Consider the following 22,301-nt stretch of genomic DNA (forward strand, 5'->3'; position numbering starts at 1 on the left):
CAATTTTTTAGTACAATAAAACCATCTTAACGTGCATCTAAAAGGAAATCACAAAGATGTGTAAAGTTATTTGAATGGTACTTACAGCATCATATATTATTTCTAGAGGCTGAGAATCCACTATAAGTCTTTGGTCTGCACGCTCATCTAGGGGATTTGTTTCAAACATGAGGCTTAGCAATGAAATATCATGGTCTTTTACAATATTCCTAGAAGACAGCAGACAAGGAATGGCCTTGTCATGTGGAATACCAGTTACCTCAAATGTGCCAATCTGGGCTTCAAACCTAGACGTGAATATGGGAGATACAAATGTCATAATTTAGTCAGCAAAAAAGATCTAATACAAAAAGATGTCCTGCAGAAAAAAAGACTCCTGGCCATAAACAGAAATCAACTTTGTGCAGTGTAAAAAGAATGGAACATATAACTCTATAATGGAACGATGTTTAGCAGACTCACCTAATTGCCTGTGCTCCTGGTCGTTGTTTTAAAACTGTGCTCAGATCAGTTATAGCCAAATTAATCAATTCAGGCTTCCCCTTATCTTCTCTCAACTGAATTGACATACTTAACAACTTTACACATAAAACCACTGCTTCATACTAGAAGAAAACACAAAACAATTTGATTTAAATGTATATTTCAGGTGCTGAAAAAAAATTCCACTTAAAAGATTACCAGCTAATCGTTTTAAACTCTCCATATGAGTTGTGTAAAGACATAACTAGGACTGCATCAATATGAAGAAAGACCAAACCTTCCAGAGATTAAGAGACTTTGGGCCTGATTTATTAAAGCTCTCCAAGGCTGGAGAAGACATACTTTCATCGGTGAACCTGGGTGATCCAGGAAACCTGGAATGGATCTAGTCCAGGATTGAAAACATTTGCTAATAGTAAATAACTTTTAAGAAACCCATTCTAAGTTTGCTGGATTACCCAGGATCAATGATGAAAATGCATCCTCTCCAGCCTTGAAGAGCTTTCATAAATCAGGCTCCTTGGGCCTCTGCAATACCGTAGCAGTTCGACTTTCATCAGAGAACCTAGGTGATCCAGCAAACTAGTTATATTAGCATAACCTCTATATTGTACTCACTGTTTTTGGTAAAGTTGGGTCAACTGCCGTTTCACTGTATCCTATTGCCGCATACAACTTTCCTTTCTCTTCAGATGTCATCAGCTCTTCCAAACCTTCAAAGAACAAATCTATGAATCACCACTATGCAATAATATCACATTTCTGTTCAATATAGTTTATAAAGGTGTTAGATTTAACCAACTAAATCATCAGAGTAATGTTTTTATTCAGATGGAAATGTTGATATACAATATATGCAATGAGATAACCCAAACTAGTAAAAGACACCTTTATACATCATGCCTTACAATTACCAACCATAAAATAGAAATAATAAATAATACAACAAACTATAAAATTCACGTACTTCCAGATTTTGCCTCCTGCTTTATTTCTGTGCTGTCTCCAGACCAGCCCCACATCCAGCCAAACCATCCCTTAGAGTTGCTGTCCTCATCTTTTGCTCCTGGCCTGTATATTTTAAGGCCACTTTTGCTTGCCTAGACAGTAAAACAATAGAACCAGCAACATTTTCTTATTTGGCAATGCTTTTACATTTGTATTACTTAATCAATAAAAGTTTCTTGTTGTACAGGACTAGAGACAATGTACATTTTTTTAACAGAGGTGGTGCATAAGGCACACAGCAAGATACAATTTGTAAGATAAAACAAAGAATTGAAAAAGCTTATATATGTCACAAAGGTTAAATAATTTACGAAAGCCTTTAAAAATTCTGAAAACAACTCAAACATATTGCTCTACCTGAAGTCATTCACAAACATACTAGCCCCCCTTATCCACAGTGATTGTAAAAACTGTTGCCAAGTGGAAACCATTTTCCAAGCACTTCGGGTAACTTGATTTAGTATAGTCAGGACAACTAAAGAGTTAAAACTCAACTAACCAGCAGCAAGAAGAACCAAAACCTTTAATAAAGTGTTTTCCCACCTCAGGCACAGGGAGACAAAATCTCTCTGGTATGTTGCAGTACTGGTTAAAGCCAAGTACACCTTGCTGGTTTACAAGTTAACATATTTAACTACTCAAAAAATTTAATTTCATGCCTAAATGTTTCATATTTTATTCTCTATTCAGTATGTAACTTGCATTTCTTGTTTTTTTTTTTATTTATTTCCATTGGATTGCTTGAGATAAGGTGATCTTCACACGCATAGAGAAATAAATCAAAGTGGGAAGAAGAGTAACTCTCTGTTGCCCTAAAGTGTATTTCAAGCTAATACATTACAGTTTCCTTTTTTTTTTTTTTAACCTCCCTGGCGGGATGATTATTTTAGTATTTTTAAATGTCAAAGCGGTACATTTGCCATTTTAAAAATACTTATTTTAAATTTTCCGCTGGTCTCGCTGGCCAGCGCACGCCGACAGCACGCACACACATCGCATGCCCGGCATCTGCATCCCATGGCCTCGTCCGTCCCAAAGTTCACACGCCGGGGATGCAAGGCCAGGAGACACAGATCTTGGGCATCTCCAAGGGGACACCGCAGGCTCATGGGAACCAGGTAACCCCTCAGTTCCACACCTCAGTGTGGCTCAGGGTTACCGCTTTTTGTAATGAAAATTAACCCCGAGCCACACTCGGGATTACCACCAGAAAGGTTAATTTGCAAATTGGTAAAATCCATCATTTTTAAAACTCTTTAAATTAAGGAAAACCCGTCCTGAAAGTTACGACAGAAATAGGTGTTTCCACAGGAAGCTTTAACATCTGCTTCTGTTTTGGTGACAGCTGTAAAGATTCAGGTTCCCTATAACTTTCTGCTTCAATAACAATAATCACCCATTGCACATCCCATCAAATGATTACAACTGTAAAAATCTAGCATGGCGATAAAACCAAAAACTAGCAGACACTAAAAAAACAGTCATTTTAAAGTCTGTGATAAACAGATTAACAGTCACGGCACATGTCAAAATGCAATGGGTCTGCTTTATAAAAAATCTCCAAGGCTGAAGAAGGTACACTTTCATTAGTGAACCTAAGTGATCTAGCAAACCTGTAATGGGTCTGGTCCAGAAATGAAACATTTTCTAACAAAAAGCAAATTACTTTTAAGAAATTCATTCCAGGTTTTCTGAATCACTCATGTTCACTGATGAAAGTGTATCCTCTCCAGCCTTGGAGAGCTTTAATAAATCAGGTCTAATATATCACCAGGATCTAAACTATACTATCTAATCATGAACACTGTACATTAAGTGTGTCAAACTTCACAATGCCTTAAATCTACAAGAAGCAAGATGCCACAGCCTGTAGCATTACTATAAAAAATACAATTCCCAGATGCACAATGCATCCAGATTGTGTCTACATGGTTCTACCATAGTACATGCAGAATGTGTAATTGCAAAGAAAATTACAACATTAAATCAAACAATTTATTATCTTTATTATTTATGTCCAAAGTAACTTATACTTTCAGCATTTCCAGTGCAGGAACCTACTGTTATACACAACACTATTTAAGTCTTTCTGCCAGAAGACACAATTCAATAGACATTTGAGTGGAATGAAGATGTATAGGAAGTATATAAAGCACAACAATAAATATCTTATGTGCTCCCTTTAACAGAACGTAGTAAGTGCAAAAAATACCTTTTAATTGTGCCAGAAATGTAGTTATTTGAGGACTTACTGAACTCTCTGCCTCTGCTACATTGTATTATAATTAACATAATTTCATGCTTTAAGCCAGTGGTCACCAACCTTTTTGGAGGAGGAGCAGGGAGTCACTCAAAAGAGAAGAAACTTCCCCCATAGTGACTTCATGATGCCAGAACCTGCCCACCGACACAACCCTGCCACTTCCCTGAGCCTGTGATCTGTACGGGGACATGGAACCGCAGACCACCAAAATATTCTCGAGGACCACCACTGGTTAACGACTGCTGCTCTAAGCTACAGAACACTTCCCTTATGTAGTAGTCCTGTGACCTGTAGTCCTTTTCTAATTTGTTAACACTGCTCCTCCATAGATACAGTACAGTTAGTAAGTTTGATCACACTAGGACTGCAGACACATCCAAGGACAGATAAGTTCCAAATGTTTTGTTTTTGGGTTTAAGATACTTCAAAATACCTTTTATAATCATTATTTAATGTAAATTACAACTCTGACTGTTTATCACTACTGTGCTACGTAGGGGGTCTAATTATTAAGCACAATCTTATGTGATTCACTGCTTAAGCCCCTTTGTGTTTCAAATGTTTGAAATCGAAATTCAAAAAAAATCTCTTACCTCTACTTCAGCTTGTTGTCTTGCCAATGTGATACAAAATATATCCAGAGCTTTTTCATGCTCCTGTGGAGGATTAAAACAATGGTTTCGGTCATGCAAGGTAAACAGACATAAACTCTAACATCAGACTTAATATTACAAATCTTTTCTCACTCACTTGCATGTCAGTCCCCTTAGTGGTGCTGACTGCTTCAGCTTGCATCCATCAAAAATGAAACACCAGTTATATATATAAAAGCAGCCATCTTGTGTGTGGCACTGTTTATCTTGCCATCCACCCACATTCCTCCCTCACTGCCTTAACCCCCCCCCAAGCAACCAACTTGCGTGGGGATGTCACTTGTATAGAGATGTCGCTGTGCAGCTGGGCTGTGCTGAGATCTCATGTTCTGCTCCCCTGCAGACTCTGCCTAATCTGACAGTGCTGAAGGCACTAATGAATGATATCCAAAAGAACAGCACAAGGCCATCCCCACAATGATATAGGGCTTCAGCTCACCTCTACCAGATGACATATAACTCAAAACCACTGACCCATTCTCCCAGTAGCAGTAGCAGCCTCCCGGACACTGCTGTGGCAATGGGAGACTGCTGGGGTGGGGTCAGAAGGAAGATGTACCTGAGTAAGGTAGGAAACCTCATTTTTGACAGCAGTGTCACAACTACTTGAATAGAACTTGGGCCTATGATACACATCAACCCAAGTTGCAAACTTCACTTTTGAGGTCTGCTAAAAGTATTTAAAAGAAAAAAAAAATCCAGTACCTCCGCCCTGCAGATAACGTCATCTGTTGGTTTCTTTGATGTAATCTTGACTCTGTACACCTCTTTGTAACTCTTCACTTGTTGACGGTGCTTTCGAATATGTTTCCAGGACCACATATGGAGATGTGGCTTTACATTAACATCAAGGATACCAGTTATAGCATAATTCCACCTTTTAAAACAAAAATTATGTCAATAAGTCCATATGTAAAATACAAACATCATTAAGTACATTAACACAGCTTTTTAGCATTAGGAAATATTTCACAAAATTTACACTGATTTTATATTAGACTTTAGGAAAACAGCAAACATTTGTTGTCGTTTTTTTTAATTAATTCTTCAAGGCTTCGTTTTATAGTTAGATTAGAGTAAGTTACCAAAAATGCCAACTTTGCCAAAACATTAGAAGAATAGTGCTGCAGTAGTTTTTTTGAGACTGGAAAACCAAAAATAAATTAAAACCCCAAGGTTTCCCCTAACTAAAATGAAGAGTGTTAATAACCGAGCACCCCAAACACACCCTATCTATCCTACTTACTGCCAAAATCCTAAATAATGCTCTCACATTTAAACCACCAACACTTAACCTAACCTTACTAACTTGGTCTGACTTAATTTTTATCCTAATCCAATTTCCAAAGTAAGACCTAGACTTTATTTCTCCCCAACCCTTAACCAATTCTTTAAATTGTACCTTAACCCCGCTGGCGGTGTAATTCTGTCCATATTTTCATGCAAAAAGCATTACATTGCTTTGCATGGAAATTTATTTTACATTGTAGGCTTATTATTTTTAGGCATAACTCACCGAAATATGTCCAATGTTTATTACATTTAATAATAAACTTTAAAAAATAAAAAAAAAAAAATCCGGTAAAACAAGGGTGCATAAAAATACTGAAAACTGTAATATATCTGAACAGTAGCATGTATAATATAAATATATTATAATATATATTATATATTATAATAATATAATATATATTATATAAAGATTTCTTTGTATTGGATTCAATACAGCTATTTTGTATTGAATCCAAATCAAAATTATCTGAATTTCCCGCCGCCCCTTATGCCCACACTGTGCTCCATGCACCAATGTCATCGGGAAACGTCACTGCATTAGCCATCTGAAGATTGGAGGAAGAGGATGCCGCCCGAGGATGAGATCCATCGGGCAGGACACTGGGGGACATGATGGGCAAGGTAAGTGTGGATTTTTTAATTTTTTTTAGCTACCCTGAGTGAGGTTTGGGGTTACCGCTTTGTGCACGTTTTTTTACCCCGCGCCACACTTGGGAATACTGCCAGGGGAGGTTAATCTTAAAAATTAACAAAAAAAGTACTTCTGAACCCCTACACTGGATTAAAGCATAAAAATTACATAACTACATTTGATATACCATTAAGGACAGAAACATTGCCACAATTGAAGTCCTAAGTAATAGTGATGTCATTCCCTGTGCATCCAGAAGCCACAAGTTAGAAAGGTAGTGGGGCTTCTGATGGTAGAAGGATGGGAGTAGTATACAGCTGTGATGATGGGAGGCCGCCCTTGACTAGCAGAATCTCCATTTTTTGCCACCAGAAGCCTACTTACTGCATACCTTCTAGCTTCTTTCATTATTTCTATGTTAATCATAGAAAAAAAGCAAATAATGCAGCACTAGACCAGTGGTCACTAACCGATGGTCCACAAGAACATTTTGGTTGTCCACAGTAAATTTGGACATAATTTGCAATTTTTTTTTTAATAACATTAAAACAAAAAAGATAGTCTAATAAATTCCTATATTCTGAATGACAATTTTCACCTTTATATTGCACTAAATTCACGAACTGTACTACAGATGAGAAGGCGCTGCGTGACGTCAGTGTAGCCATAGTTTCAGTATTGTTTCCACCATTACAACAGTCACCCCGCTCCACGAGTACCGATTCTCATCCGATTGTTTTGTTTTGTTTATTTCTCAGATGCTCTTTTATGTAAGCATGACCTTAACTGTGTATTTTCTTTAACTGTTATATTTAATACCACCAAATAGTTTGACTTTGATAACTATCATTTCTTGTTTGGTGTCAGATTTGAATTAAATCAACCCATGAGTGAGAAAAAGCAAACAAATAGTTTGCATTTATTTAGTAATACCAAAGATAATGCAACTAATGCTAATAGTAACAAAAGTAATACTTCACTTAACTGTGAGCTAATCAATGAATCAGAGTCTCCACAGTCCTTAGTAAGATCATTATGTTACAAATGTATTTATCTTTAAAAAAAAAAAAAAAAAACATAATATTGGTCCGTGGGATTTAAAATTATGAATTTAGTAGTCTGTGAGGTCCGAAAGGTTGGCAACCACTGCACTAGAATACAGTGACAAGGCAAAGAAAGGAAAATAAACTTAAAAAAAAAGGCTGAGCATAATACACAAACAATACATTTAATTAAAAAATAACTAAGCATTTTACAGCAATCATAAGACTATGTCTGAACATAAACAAAGACACTTCTATTTTTCCAGTTTTTATAAATTAGTCCTTGTGATGTAAATTTAATACACGGAGCAACCAAGCCAACCTAAACTTACCAGTACCAAGGAATTATAGGCAATTTAATACCCCCTAATGTGGTTCAACACAAGTATGAACTATTGTCTCAAAGCAGCAATAAATTACCAAAGAATTCCACAACAGTCCATTACACAAAACCATCCACAATGACTGATTCACCATCCCAAATTGATTTGACATAAAATATGTAAAAGATTGGGGAAATGCCAGACATGTAAATAAGCTTGCATTGAAAGCAATTGCTTTTTTTTAGAAGATCAATTTACCTTGCACAGATTATTTACCTTAGTTCTCTGTGACTGGAAGAGTGCCATCTCTTTTTGTGATATTTGCATTTTTACACTTGTACTGCAGTCAGCTCAAGCAAATAGGCTTACTATGGATGGGAAATATGTCCTTGAAAATTGCTTCAACAGTATCTGTGAAGTAATATATACTGTGTGGGCATTTAGTATTTTAATACTTAGACAGCAGATTGGGCTTTAAGCTCTTTAAATCCTTTACAGACCTCAATAGCTTAAGCAGCAACGGGTCAAAAAATCATTTAGCTCTCTCCTCCTATATAGACAATAGGAGCTTTTATTCAGAAAAGGTATTAAAAGGAAACAAATATGTGCTGCTCACCTTTACAATCTATTAGGAAGGCTGCAGCTACATTTATCTATCTCTTCCATTAATACTTATCTCTCTAAATGTCTACACTGGATTCCATTTCACCTAAGAATCAAATTAAAGTTATTGTGCTTTGTTTTTAAATTATTCCATGGCCCTTGTCCCACCTATATATTTAAGACCTATTACACAAATACACCCCTAGACACCCACTCTCTTTTATTGACCTACTAATGATTGCCTCACTCATACCCTTAGCAATGCACAGCTACGTGACTTTCCTAAAGTTTCTTTCATTCTATTTGCCCTCTTTTCCTTCTCCTTATATGATTCAACACATTTAAAAACTAAACCCACCCTTTAAAACTTGCCAACTCACCTTTATCTGTCTCCTATTACTAATTAGGCACCGTTCCTTATCCACCTCTTACTGTATTCTACTCTCCCCTACCTCTGAGTATGTATACTTTCTTGGGCAGGGTCCTTTTCTCCTCCTGTGTCATTGGGGCTGATTTATGAAATCTCTCCAAGGCTGGAGAGGATACACTTTCATCAGCGAACCTGGGTTATCCAGCAAACCTGGAATGCCTTGGAGAGATTTAATAAATCAGGCCCATTGCTTGTACTTGTCTTATATGCAAGTTTGTCATCTGTGACCCCTTTATTTTGTACAGCATTGTGTATTATGCTAGTACCTTAAAGCAGTGGTGGTCAACCTTTTGGAGCTCATGGACCACTACATTTACGGACTCCGGTAGAGAGCGGTGTGTCAATCAAAGAGGAAGAAACTCCTCCCAGAGTGATGTCATTGTGCAAAAACCCACCCACTCTCCCATCGCAGGTCTGAGCCTGCCATGGTAGAGTGGGTGGGTTGTGTTCAGAGACACAACCCGCCCTGAGCCTGCGATCCATACGGGGGACATAGTCCGCGGCTTTGGACGGTGCACCCGCTGGAGGGCGCACCAGCTAGAGCTGCAGATCACCAAACTTTTCTCATGGCTAACAAGATTTCGAATGTGATCCTGGAACAAATTATCTTTTTTAGCCGGGGTATCATTGTAGTACTATCACTATGTTTTCACAAAAGCTCATTTTGTACAAGCAATTGGAAAACATATTCATACACCCATGACGACTACAATTTGCAGAATTTTTAGTAAAACATTCAACAGAACCTTTTAAATTGTTTTATACCAAAATACATCAGAATATACTGTACTTGCAGCTGATAAACTTGAAAAAGATGTACAGTAGCAGTGCTCAACCCAGAATTTTTTTTAAGCCTGGTAGGAAGAAATTGTAGGTGGGTGGCAGCCCCTGTATTGTGACCAAACTCTTTAGTAACCAACCAAAAACAGCCGGGTGGGTGCTGAAAAGTGCCAGGTGGTGCGCCCAGCTAAAAGGGCCTGGGGAGAACCCTGCAGTAGCAACACAATAACAGTTATGGCACTTCACATAAGTGATCTGAAATACAGTACTTTGAACCCTCAGGCCATTGGATGTTCCAGATATTCAACTGATACTTTTCTAGCAATAGAAATAAAATAAGCAAGCTGAAATATTCATATCAGTAAATGGTCATCAAACCTGTGACTGCCACTAACAAAGGTGAATCATAGTCTAACATGCCAGGGGTCATGAGAACTGAACAGATCAAATGAGCAAGATAACATTTAGCTGAGTGGATCTTACATACCATTTTCTTGCATTATTATGAACAGGAACATTCGGTCTGTACTTTCTATATGGAAGATTTTTAGACATCATGTCAATGGATTCAAGAAGCTCCATGACACTATGGTACTGCAAGAAAGAACAAAATTAGGAAAGTACATTCATTTATTACATGACCTTATACAGTATGTGGGAGTCCAGAGTTATATAGGAAAAGTTACATATTTCAAAACATTAGGCTCAGACTGGTGGTGAGGTTGTAATGCAGTTTCCTTTTCCTTATGTCACTGAACTGCTTCCTCGCATGAGACATAGAATCTCACCAAGGTAGCCTAATAGAGAATAAATAGGGGTGGCAGTGAGTGGTTCATAAGAACCAGTGCTCCAGTTTGGGTGGCTGAACATATATAGAAGTAAATGAGATATCTATATAAGATATAGGTCTATAAGGCTTTCTTACTTATAGAGCCTGAAATATTAAAACCCTCGGCTGGAGAAGATACACTTTCATCAGTGAACCTGGGTGATCCAGCAAACTTGGACTTCTTCAAAGTCCTTCGCTATTATGCTAGCAAATGGTTTGAATCCTGGACCAGATCCATTCCAGGTTTGCTGGATGACCCAGCTTCACTGATGAAAGTGTATCCTCTCCAGCAATGGAGAGCTTTAATAAATCAGGCCCATAGTGTTTTTTGTGAAGCAGGCATTTTTATCCTCACCTGAGGCTTGTTAAATTCAATTGCAATGTCTTGAAGATTGACATCAAGATCAATTTTTGGTGAAGAGAAGTCAAACTCTGAACGAGGATTCATACGAAGTTTTGCTCTCCCTGAGATTGGACGGAAAACTAGACAAAAATAAAAGAAAACAGGATAAACTTGTAAATATAGTAAAACTTTTTTAAATAAAATTTTGAAGCAGCACTCTCAGGTATACTTCGCTGTGAGTTATATTTCTGTCTGGATTTACAATACACTTCTAACAGTGGTATATTAGAATGTTTGCTGCATTAGTAGTAGTATTGTTACACTCCTGGCAAAAAACAGAACTAACAAACACAGATATTATCAGTGATTACTGATGAAAATGAAGAATAAATAAATAATTAAAAAAAAAGAATAATATAAAATAATTAAAAATAGGAACTATTTTTTTTCCTTTTTTTCTACAGGCATCTGACCAAGACAATTTTTTTTAGGCAGATTACATTGCATTTTGCAGAACCTATGCCAATAAAATGCAGTGTGCAATGGTTAGGAATTAACTGATAGCACATTGAATGTGAAAAATTCTGCTTAATAACAATATCCTAAACCCTAATAACAGAAGCAGTTATGTAAAAAGAGCATACCAAAATTATAGCCTTCAGGGATCGTGTTGTTAGAAGCAACTCCATATTTCAAAACACCCTGAAAAGCAAAGGGAAACTTCAGTTAAGTTGTTACTTTATAAAAAATGACTAATTTACTTCATTTTAGAAAAATAAGTTTCATTTTTAATATACCTGGTGTAAATTGGGAACATATAAAATGAAAAATATACTATTTAATCATTCAATACATTTTTGGGACGAAAAAGCTTTACAACAGTAAAGTCAATGAGATCTCAGTTAATTGGTAAAATGGAACTTAAAACATCATAGTAGAAATACCGGGCCTGATTTATTAAAGCCCTTCAAGGCTGGGGACGATACACTTTTATCAGTAAACCTGGGTGATCCAGCAAACCTCGAACAGATTTCTTCAGTCATTTGCTATTTGTCAGCAAATATTTTGAATCCTGGACCAGATCCATATTCCAGGTTTGCTGTGTCACCCAGCTTCACTAATAAAAGTGTAACCTTTCCAGCCTTGGAGAGCTTTAATAATAAATCAGACCCACTAAATGTGAGTGAGAACAATGAATAATATGAACACACATAAACACAGAAGAAGAACATACAAGATTAGATTTACTTTACTAACTTCCACCAACATTTTAAGGCTGCAATCATGGTGGCAACCCGCACACAGTAGGAGCAGCTAAAGTTATCATAATCATGTAAGACTAAAGATCAAACAGCAAAACCTCCTATAAAAGATATATAACATTTTGCATTTTTCACACTAAATTCAATAAAAAAAGAATTTTAACTGAACTTTTTTTTTCAAAATATTGTAAATACCATACCAAAGCTTCATTGTAACTTCGATGGTAATACATCTCAGATTTCACATTCCAATAAGCAAAGAGGTTGTCAAGACGCACAATCTAGAATTAAATATATGGGAAAAAATCAATCATCAAACACAGCTGACACTTTGGCACTCTGGACCTAAATACATTTAAGTTAAATAATTTCACATATACTTGTTGGCCTCAGTTGAAGCTTGCTATAGGTATACACTAGGACAGTCACCAAATCCCAAAACACATTGCAGAAGAGTTTCTGGGGGATACGAAAAGTATCTTCTGGACACCTCAGTTTTTGTGTCATGAACACTTTGGATGGCAAACTCTGGGCTTTAGGCCAGATACGGCCCAGCCGGTAGTTCGTTCCGGCCTAACGCCCCCTGGCCAATGCGGCCTAATGTCAGCCGGAGCTGCGGGTTGCTAGACGGATCTGCCAGGGGGCTTTAGGAACTACCAGAGATGCCAGAGCTCCGATGCCGCCTCCTTGCTGTTGCTCCCCTATTTACCGCGGCCGGAGGAGAGGGATTTCACTTCAGGGGGCATTCCCTGGTGGTGGGCGTTCCCATAAGGGTGGGACTCAAAGTCGGGCCCTAGTGTGATCCCGCCCACCTCTGAAATGACCTAGTGGCCATAAAACTTTGCCTACCCCTGTAATAGGGTATCGACGAGGCACTATTCCCTTGGAAGCTCTCCAGCAAGTTGCCTTGAAATGCAGTGACTATCCCTGTCTTTACCTAAAGCCTAAAGTGTACCTAAACTCAACATTTTTACTTTACATAGAAGGGTAGACAACAGGCAGTAAAAATGTTGTTTTTTTTTGTGCAGCACCACCCCTTTAAGTCTTGATCGTCATGTCAATCAAGACTTAATCGGAGCACAGGGGGACTCCCGGGGTACCAGGTCATGCATCCTGGGAGGCTCTGGCTGCAAGTGGAAAGAGATGCCAAACGCATAGCGGCTACTTCACCAGATCTCGCACCTGTGCAGTGTGAGATAGGGGTGATGGAGCAAGAAGACGGCAAGAGAAAGCGGAAGATGGCGGTGACAAAGAGCAATCCCAGGAGGACACAGGACCAGATCACAAGAAGGACCGACGCCAAAGAGGGATTTCTGGGATTAAAGATAAGAGTCATTTTTTTTGTTTTTAGCTTACACTTTAACAAAGATACACCCTATAGAAAAATTGTTGGATGTATATTAATTTAAAGCTTCACTCTCCTGAGGAAGCAGTATCTTTAAAGAGTACAGAAGAATATTTGTTTAAAGACTGTCTTTTTTAAGATAAACTTCCATATGAAAAAATTAGAGGTGACAAATATTTACAAGTATATTTAGTGTAGGTGAACATCTAATTTACTTGTTCATGCTTAAGGACATGTTTCATCACATGCTCATGATGATTTCTGCATAATTTGGAATTGTGTTTGTATAACATATTTAAACTTTTTTATCATGTGTAACCAAGTTTTAATTGTTTTTGTGATTATTGAACATGACTTTATCCAACTAGAAAAATGTTATTGTTAGGCCAAACAAAAAGTGCCTCCCTTTTGAGCTAATTATGAACCTTTTTTAATCGAAATATAGTTTATATGGGATGCGGTACTGTGGACCAGATAGGACCATTTCTTATCTCTATCTTGATGTTCCAGTACAACTAAAGCTACGTACACACTTCCAATTATTATCGTTGGAAAACCAACGACGAACGATCCTGCACGATATCTACGAACGATCGTATAGCACCGATCCTGTACATAGAGATAACGACACGATCGTTCGTAGATATTGTACACACAATAGATACGATCGTTTGAGCGATAGAGGAACTATGTGCACGACAGGAAAGTAAACGAACGTTCGTTCATTACGCATGCTCAGACCATGGACGATCAACGAACGATCGTACACACGAACGATGTTCAACGATCGTCGTCCAATCCGATCCGCCGGTCCGGTCGTTCGTTTCCAACGACTTTCCTCGTTTGTCGGCTACTTTTTTTACGAACGATTTTTGCCCAATCGATCGTTCGTTCGTGGTTCATTTTGAACGATAAAAGTTGTGTACGCAGCTTAAGTCCTTTAACTGAGTAAGACTCATCAATTATACAGCACTATCAGGTAAATTTACCTCAAAGGTAACATATCATTGGAGTAATATGAAGGCTGTCCTTTCTTTCCTTCAGCAAAAATTATGTAGCTTAATTCTACTTGTAAATATTATCATCCAAGAGTTACCCAAAGTTTGCTCAACATTTACACAATAAATTGAATTTAAAAAGTGTCTATCATTTTTTTTAACATGATTCATACAATTTTCTAAATGTCTACATTTTAGTTACATTTACAAATGAACCCCAATTACTGATAGGAAACCATTAGGAATATCAGGAAGAGATGGTAAATATGGCAGGTTTTATATTTAGTTCAATAGATGTTTCCTTTAAAAGTTTGTTAGTGATATTCATCTAAAAGAAAACAGTATAATCCTGAATGTTCATATAAAAAATTACCAAACAATCCCCAGATCCCCGTTTCATCCAGAACAGTACAAACTGACCGCACAGCGGACAACATAATAACTACTGCAATATGATTTTAATTAGAAACACAACAAGGAAACAATGGCCTTTCTAGCAGTTTAATTACCTTGTAAAACAACTTGGCGGATTCATCATGAAGGCATGGATTCCAATTTTTATCAGATGTCTACAAAAAAAAGTATTTTGTGAAAAATATTTGGGGCATTTTCAATAAATATAAAAAGTATAATAAACCACAAATATCCATAATAAAATAATAGCAAGCATATTTTTTAAGCATATGATTTTTTTTTTATATGCAAGCAACACAAGTACACAACTGAAAGAGTAAAAATACAAAGCAAAATAGATTAAAATTAATCAAAACTAAAATAAAGGATAACTGTACTTCACAATCCCTCTGTAAGCATATCCGGGGATACCAATTATAACTGCCAATACAAACTTTTATCTCAACTTTCCTTGTTCTCATCATAGGATTAAGCTGGTGTATAGATTTCACAGTTTACATTTAGGCTGTATGTGATTGCAATATAACTGATAACAAGAGTAACAATGAACTGATAACAATGTCTTTCCTACACTACCGACTGATCAATATTTTTATTAGTAGCAGTCATAAATTACTGTTTCTTTACCTTTGATGTAATAACTAGATATCACAGAATGCTAAAATATGGCGTTTGTTCATGGTCTATAATGCTTTTACTACAATAAGCAAAAGCAGTGTTAAAATTGTATAACTTGTAGACACTGTTCGTAGCAAACCTATTTCATATTGTTTTGGGGGCTCTTCTTTCTGAATTTCACATATGGACTATATTCCAAGCCACTGCGCACACAAAAAATGCTTTCCCTAATGTACCACAAATAGCAAGTAATTCTGGTTCCAGAGTAGACAAGATTGATGTTATGGTAGGTGGTAAACACAGATTTCTCTGAATTACGAACAAAATGTAGAATATAAACTTGTGATTAAGTAGAAAACTATTCCTCTTTTATTATAAAGCAGTAAAACAGATGCTTGATACATAGGCTGCCATAAACCACATAAATACTAAGCTTCATTAAACTTTGTTGAAAGATGGCAAATAAAATGATGATGGATGAAAGCACCTTATCTTTTCAAATATTTAAACAGCAAAAGAGACAAAAATTTAGAAAATCATTACTTTAGAATGCTTCCAATATGTTTTCTGGTCTTACCTGCAAACTGAGGTTTTGAAGTGAAAGGCCAAATGAGAGAGGACACTGAGGATTAGTGATCTACAATAAAAAAATAAATACATAAATAAAAACAGAATACAATATACAGGTAGTCCCCGGGTTAAGGACATCCGACATATGGAGGACTCCTAGATACAAACAGGGTTTCACCGCTTGATTCTGTACAGGACAAAGCTGAAGAGGGAGGTTTACATGGCTTGCAAAAGAAATCTTTTGCTAAACACAGCTGAGGTTGTGGGTGACCTTAGGGGGTGAGCTCTTCTGCAGCCTCTTGTAACTCTATAATGACTAAAGCTACGTACACACGTCAGATTTTTATCGCCCGATAATCGGCATCGGCCAATTATCGGGCGAAAATCTGCCGTGTGTACAGTCGGTGTCGTCCATCGTCCGGACGACCGACCTGCCGGATCCACGGACGATGGACGACAGCCGATCGTAATGAAAGTGAAGGGGAGAGCGCGCAGCAGGGTGCCGCTCCGTCGCTCTCCCCCTCCCCTCTCCCCTCTCCATAGAGCATGAACGGTGCTGTATGTACAGCATCGTTCATGCATCTTGCAGCCCCTTGTCGTTGGAAAGGATCGTGAAAGATCCTTTCCAACGACAAAAATTGCAAGTGTGTACGCAGCTTAAGACAAATTCTGCAGTTGTTTATTTTTCCATATCAAAGCACAGCTGCAGAAGTTAATAATTGTCTAGGCTCCATAAAGTTTTTTTGTTTTTTTTTTTGATTTGTTTGTGATTAGCTCACAGTGAGGATTTTATACAGTAACTGACACCACTCTGCCTAACATTATGTATGTCCTAATTGCATTTATTAAAAAAATGTACCTGTTCCACCTTACATACAAATTCAACTTAAGAACAAGCCTACAATCCCTATCTCGTATGTACCCCGGGGACTACCTGTATTATAATGTAGGATGACAGTACAAAAGGACAAAGAAAACATACACAGTTCTGTCACACCATTTAAGTAAATGAATTAAGTTCATTAAGTTCAAAATCATTTAAGTTCTAATGTAATTTTTTTGTAGCTTTATTACAATTACATTTCTGGTGCTATATTGGATGTATATAAATGTATTTTTTACAATTTATTGAAGATGAGGCCACATATGTAAAAGAAAATAGTTTCAATAACAATAAATTATAAAATGACTGACGCAGCAACTTTATATGCTATATTAATTTTTAATAGGCTATAATTTTTCAAGGAAATGGAGTTACCCTGTAATATTAAATACCAATTGAAGGCATCATTCGTAATTTTTTTATTTCATAAATTACCATTTACTATTCTCAGATTAGACAGTATGCTTCTCTACTATTCTCTCTTTATGTCTGGATTAGAATGGAAAAATGTACAGTATATATGAACTGGCAGCTGTGGAAGAGAAGCCATTAAATTAGTGAAATCCTTCACAGAATGGGCTGTATTCACCAAACCTTTTTTTTTGTGTTCCGTCATAATCACCTGACTAATCCCCAATTTTTTTGAATGCATCCTAAAATAAGGATATGTAAAAAACACATACATTATTGTATGTTTGTATCGTACATTTGACAGCACACTTTTTTAGACCAGGAGTTACCTGTGCTGTAACAGTATACTGTAATGTTTCTGGCTTGCAGAAAAATCTATTGCATCTAAAAATAATCTTTACAAATGTAATTTTCCAACCAAGAGCTGTTTATGTAAAAGCCGAATAATTGTATGAGATGACGGGAATACATATTACCTCTTTTAAAGATAACTGCCAAGTTCAGAGTGATGAAGATATACCTGAACAGAATTCAGCTATACAAAATACTTCTAACTGCCTAAAAGAATGAGACTAGTTTTTGTTAACAGTTGCTTCTTTTTATTATATTGGTTTTAATGTGTTGCAAAGGACTAATCAGTCAACAAAGGTTTAAGTTCTTTCTACTAAGCATTGCAAATCTCACAAGAAGCTAAGCTCTAAATCACATTGCTGTAGTAAGAACAGAAATCCAGAGCTAAACAGCAGCAACTTTGTTTTACTCACATCATCTTCATAGCGGACATGAATATTGGAGATCTTCACTTGAAGATTCTTGATAACCTGAGTTACTAATTTCTCTACAAAAGTATCCTGTTTTTCTTCCTTTGGCTTTTCTTTATGAGAAAAGAAAGAAGCAGCACATGTTAGATAAAGGAGAACCTCTAATGCTTGCAGAAAAATATAGCCTGAATATAAAATTATTTACATACCTTGGTCTGCTACTTTTTGTTTGGCCTCCTCAATGCGTAAAAGCTCACGTTGCTTTGCTTCTAAAAGCTGTTTTTCCTCTTTTTCTGCATCATATTTAATACCTTAAAAGAAACATAAATATGCTGAGAATAATCTAAATGTAGAAGTAAAAACTGATAAAATACTGAACTATGGCTAGCATCTAATCTTTTAGGTCACTAACAGCTCTCACATGTCCATTCAATGTAAAACAAGCACATTTGCTTTGCCATTGTGTAGCAAGTTTCAAATTCATGACAATTAATAATTTCAATAATTTGATTTTGTAGAATTAGTTAAGTGGGATAGCTGACACTACATGATTCCCTAAAGCCCACATTTTTTTTTCCTTAGATGGACTTAGGAAGGCTAACTACTACTAAACCTAATGCTGTTTTATGTAATCTAGTTAGAAAGATTTCATCTCACTTCCTGTGAATACCCAGGGACTACTAAATTACTTTAACTCATTAACTGATTCCTATGCTTCATCTTTCAGATCACTTTCATGCAAAGGTTACTGCCAATACTATTTTTCTCATCCCCTCCCCACTTCGGAATCTATGTTCACCTATGCTCTGTGCTGGGGATTAAACAGTCTTGCCTTTATCTGTTATTGTATTGCAATGGAGAAAAAAGGGGCAGGACTGACAAAAATAAAGACTGAACAGAAGTGTTTTGGGCTTTAAACTAAGAGCAAAGGATAAAGAAAACAGAAGGGAATCAGTATTAATGGACATGTAAAAAGCCAAGCATTTTCTTTAATAACAGGTAAGGTTTAAGAGGTCCACACAAAGGCAGGACAAGGAAAATAGAGGAAGACAGAGAAAATATAGCAACAAGAAAGACGTGCAAAGTATTGGGAGCTGGGGAAAACGCAGCTATGGATGATTTAATTTATATTTTATTATTTTATGTGGCATTGCTCTGTTCCCTCTGGGTTTTGTGAGCTTCTATTTTTTTTTATTTTTATATTTCTATTTTTATTTCTATAAGTTTTTCTTGAACTGTTTAATCCGATAGGCATATGCATAATATCCACAACTTTTTTGGGGGGAAAATATAGTAGAAATGCCTTTTAACTACCACACATCTTTTACAGTTTAATATACAAAGAATAGAAACCATGAACCTACTAGCAATAGGCACTATTAGCAAGTAAACACCATCCAAAACAGCTTCTACTGGCTGGGTATAAAGATTTTTCCAAGGAATTTTAAGATCAAGTTTTCCTGAAAAAGAAAAAACCAAGATTGATTACTTGCAAGGTAAAATATTCTAACATTCTGACAATTACCATATAAATCATTTTACTAGATGTGACGCATGGCTCCTTTTTAATCAATGTGCTAATAGAAATTTTAATATGTCGCATGTAATAAAACCTTAATCATCGGTTGTTGGCAAACTGTATACACCTGTACCATACATGGACCATGGTCTTTAAGTAGCAGAATCGCTTGCTTTCAACACAATGTAATTTCCTCAGAGTATGGGCAGATAATATTAACAAAGAGCCAAATTAGCCAAACACTAGCAAGGCAGATCAAGTTTTTCATAGTTTGACATACAGCTGTATACATATAGTAGATGTAAAGTGTTCACGTTACCTTCCAAATGACTTGTTTCAAGAACAGGCTTCAAATTAAAATGTTAAAGCTAAACAATTTCTAAAATAAATATTTGTCATAAAATGGTTTAACCAAGCCCATAAAATAATAAAGGTATAAACAAGCTACTGAGTAAAAGGATTATTACACCACCAGTACTTATTATAATTATTTTAAGTATGTATTATTACTATTATTATATTATGTAATATTAACAATGTAATTAATTTATTAATGCAGACACATAAACCAAAAAAAAACTTTACTTGGAGGGAACCGAGGGAGGTCCACAGTTTATGTTGCAGTACATACTACACACCAACAATACTGTGCTCTAATACTTCATATTGCTAATTACAGTATTGTCATATCAATTGATGGAAGTTTTTTTGTACCACTAAGACTTTCACATTCCCTTCTATTCAACAAATGGACAAAGGATGGCTAATTTATAAAATAAGTCTAACAAATACTTTGACTGAACAAGAACTTAGGATGTAGTATACACATCACCAACAACTTTTTCACTAACAGTGAATTGCTAAATTTAGTTTTTGACAATATATGGCTGTCGGCAAAATTGTCCAGTCTTCTTCAACTCACCAATATGTCCGGCTTTCACCTTAAAAGGCACATCAAGTTGACTCTTTAAAAGAAAAAAAAAGACCATTAATATGTTGTATAAGTTTTAATATAAAAATGCATGTGTATATGTATGGCTGAACCCTAATTCAGCTAGCACATGTACAGACAGCAGTACCACTGTGGGACCATCAAAAGTAATGTAAGTGCCCAAAAGTGATTTCAATCATCCAAACAAATTGAACCTAGAATACTGGTTCTTGACAAATCTAAATGGTTCTATTACACTAATAAATCTGTATAAATATGAATACATTTGTGGCCAGAATATGTTATGTAAATATATAAAAGTACTATTTTACTTAATAGGCAATGGAAAACACATCATATCATTTATGTAAAAATAACACAAAATGCATAAATATTGCTTTTGACCAGTGGTCCCCAACCTTCTGGACGTCACGGACCACTAAATTTACGGACTCTGGACCGTGCATGCGCGGAGAGCATCATGATGCCAGAACCTGCCACTCTCCCATCACAGGTCTGACTCCAGAGACACAACGGGCCCACCGCCCTGAGCCTGCGATGTATACATGAGACATGGTCACCGGCTATGGCCAGGGCCCCCCCTCGCCTCTCGCGGACCACAGGTTGGGGACCGCTGTTTTAGACCATTCAATGAAGCCATGACTAACAGTTATAGAAATTATGCGTACCAATGCATTTTCTTTAATCTCCAGATTCTTCAGTGCAACAGCACCTAGAAGATAGAAAGATTTTATCATAAATCAATCCAAAAGAGCAAAGAAATATATTAGAAGCAGAAATCTACTAGAAAAAAATAGGCCATTTAAACTTTAAAATAATAAAAGCAGCTTCGCACATGTTCCATGATAAGCGCGGGGTATACATTTAAGTTGCACACCTTCAGGTTATGACTGGCCCAGCAGATGACCAGAGAATTTCCCAGTGGGGCACTGATCTCTACTAGAACTGGCGCATTGGCTGAAACTGACAGTGAGGTAAGCTGTCAGTTGTTAAGTTAATTCTGCTTCCAAATCAATGGCTAACCCACAGATGATGTTTCAGAGAGGCCTGGATGAAATTATTGGTTCAGGTTTCTTACCAGTAACAGGATTGGCCCACTTGTGGTTAAAGACATCGGCCCTGATTTATTAAAGCTCTCCAAATACATTTTCATCAGCAAACCAGCAAACTTTGATCCAGCAAACCTGGTATGAACTTCTTCAAAGTTGTTTTCTTACTGCTAGCAAATGTTTTGAATCCTGGACCAGATCCATTCCAGGTTTGTTGGATAACCCAGCTTCATGGATGAAAGTGTATTCTCCCCAGCCTCGGAGAGCTTTAATAAATCAGGAATCTAGTGAAAATGACAGCTGCAGCAGTATTATTAAAGGAAAACCCCTGCATTTTCATTGGACTGGTACTGGTCTAAAGGTGCCAGAATAGGTGCTGATCTGAGGTCTATCGGGCTCTGTTGTTCACTGAAAAGGTAAAAACCACATTCTAAATCATCAGCTGATTGCACAGCTATAGGCCTGACGTCCCCACATTAAACAATGAACAACTTTTTTTTTATTCAACATACCGGGGTCTATTTATAAAGTGGTGAATCTGACATTTACTGAAACATTCCCTGGTGGAGAATCTTCCAGGCCAATGTGTTTCACAGGCATTTATTTCCACCAGGGAATGGTTTCACTGATTAATAAATGACCCCATATAGTATTTAGCTTATTTAAACTGGGAGCTTAGTTGGGCTTAAAGAAAATTCTTGAACGATTCTGCTCCTAATAAATAAATATACTGTTAATCACCAATATCCCAAAGTCCTTTGGTGACATATTTTACAGACTCTAACCAAGCAAATAGCTACTTAAAACATTTTAGCACTTTCAACCTTTACAATGTGT

The 22,301-nt window shown here is 36.7% G+C and overlaps 1 protein-coding gene across 1 annotated transcript in view; it reads right to left on the bottom strand.

Moving 5' to 3' along the window:
* VPS13A (vacuolar protein sorting 13 homolog A) overlaps nucleotides 1-22,301 on the bottom strand; it is a 98,034-nt gene that overhangs the window by 63,064 nt on the left and 12,669 nt on the right. Inside the window, exons 2-18 of the mRNA XM_072404116.1 lie at nucleotides 21,084-21,127; nucleotides 20,386-20,428; nucleotides 19,309-19,404; nucleotides 18,154-18,255; nucleotides 17,948-18,057; nucleotides 15,897-15,956; nucleotides 14,797-14,856; nucleotides 12,145-12,225; nucleotides 11,327-11,384; nucleotides 10,695-10,822; nucleotides 9,998-10,104; nucleotides 5,113-5,284; nucleotides 4,348-4,410; nucleotides 1,451-1,583; nucleotides 1,102-1,196; nucleotides 463-605; nucleotides 86-287 (exon numbers count right to left, since the gene is read on the bottom strand). Of these exons, the coding sequence (XP_072260217.1) occupies nucleotides 86-287; nucleotides 463-605; nucleotides 1,102-1,196; nucleotides 1,451-1,583; nucleotides 4,348-4,410; nucleotides 5,113-5,284; nucleotides 9,998-10,104; nucleotides 10,695-10,822; nucleotides 11,327-11,384; nucleotides 12,145-12,225; nucleotides 14,797-14,856; nucleotides 15,897-15,956; nucleotides 17,948-18,057; nucleotides 18,154-18,255; nucleotides 19,309-19,404; nucleotides 20,386-20,428; nucleotides 21,084-21,127 (1,697 nt within the window). The remainder of the gene's footprint in view (nucleotides 1-85; nucleotides 288-462; nucleotides 606-1,101; nucleotides 1,197-1,450; nucleotides 1,584-4,347; nucleotides 4,411-5,112; nucleotides 5,285-9,997; nucleotides 10,105-10,694; nucleotides 10,823-11,326; nucleotides 11,385-12,144; nucleotides 12,226-14,796; nucleotides 14,857-15,896; nucleotides 15,957-17,947; nucleotides 18,058-18,153; nucleotides 18,256-19,308; nucleotides 19,405-20,385; nucleotides 20,429-21,083; nucleotides 21,128-22,301) is intronic.

Source organism: Pyxicephalus adspersus, chromosome 3, assembly GCF_032062135.1.
Source record: "Pyxicephalus adspersus chromosome 3, UCB_Pads_2.0, whole genome shotgun sequence".
Taxonomy (NCBI): Eukaryota; Metazoa; Chordata; class Amphibia; order Anura; family Pyxicephalidae; genus Pyxicephalus; species Pyxicephalus adspersus.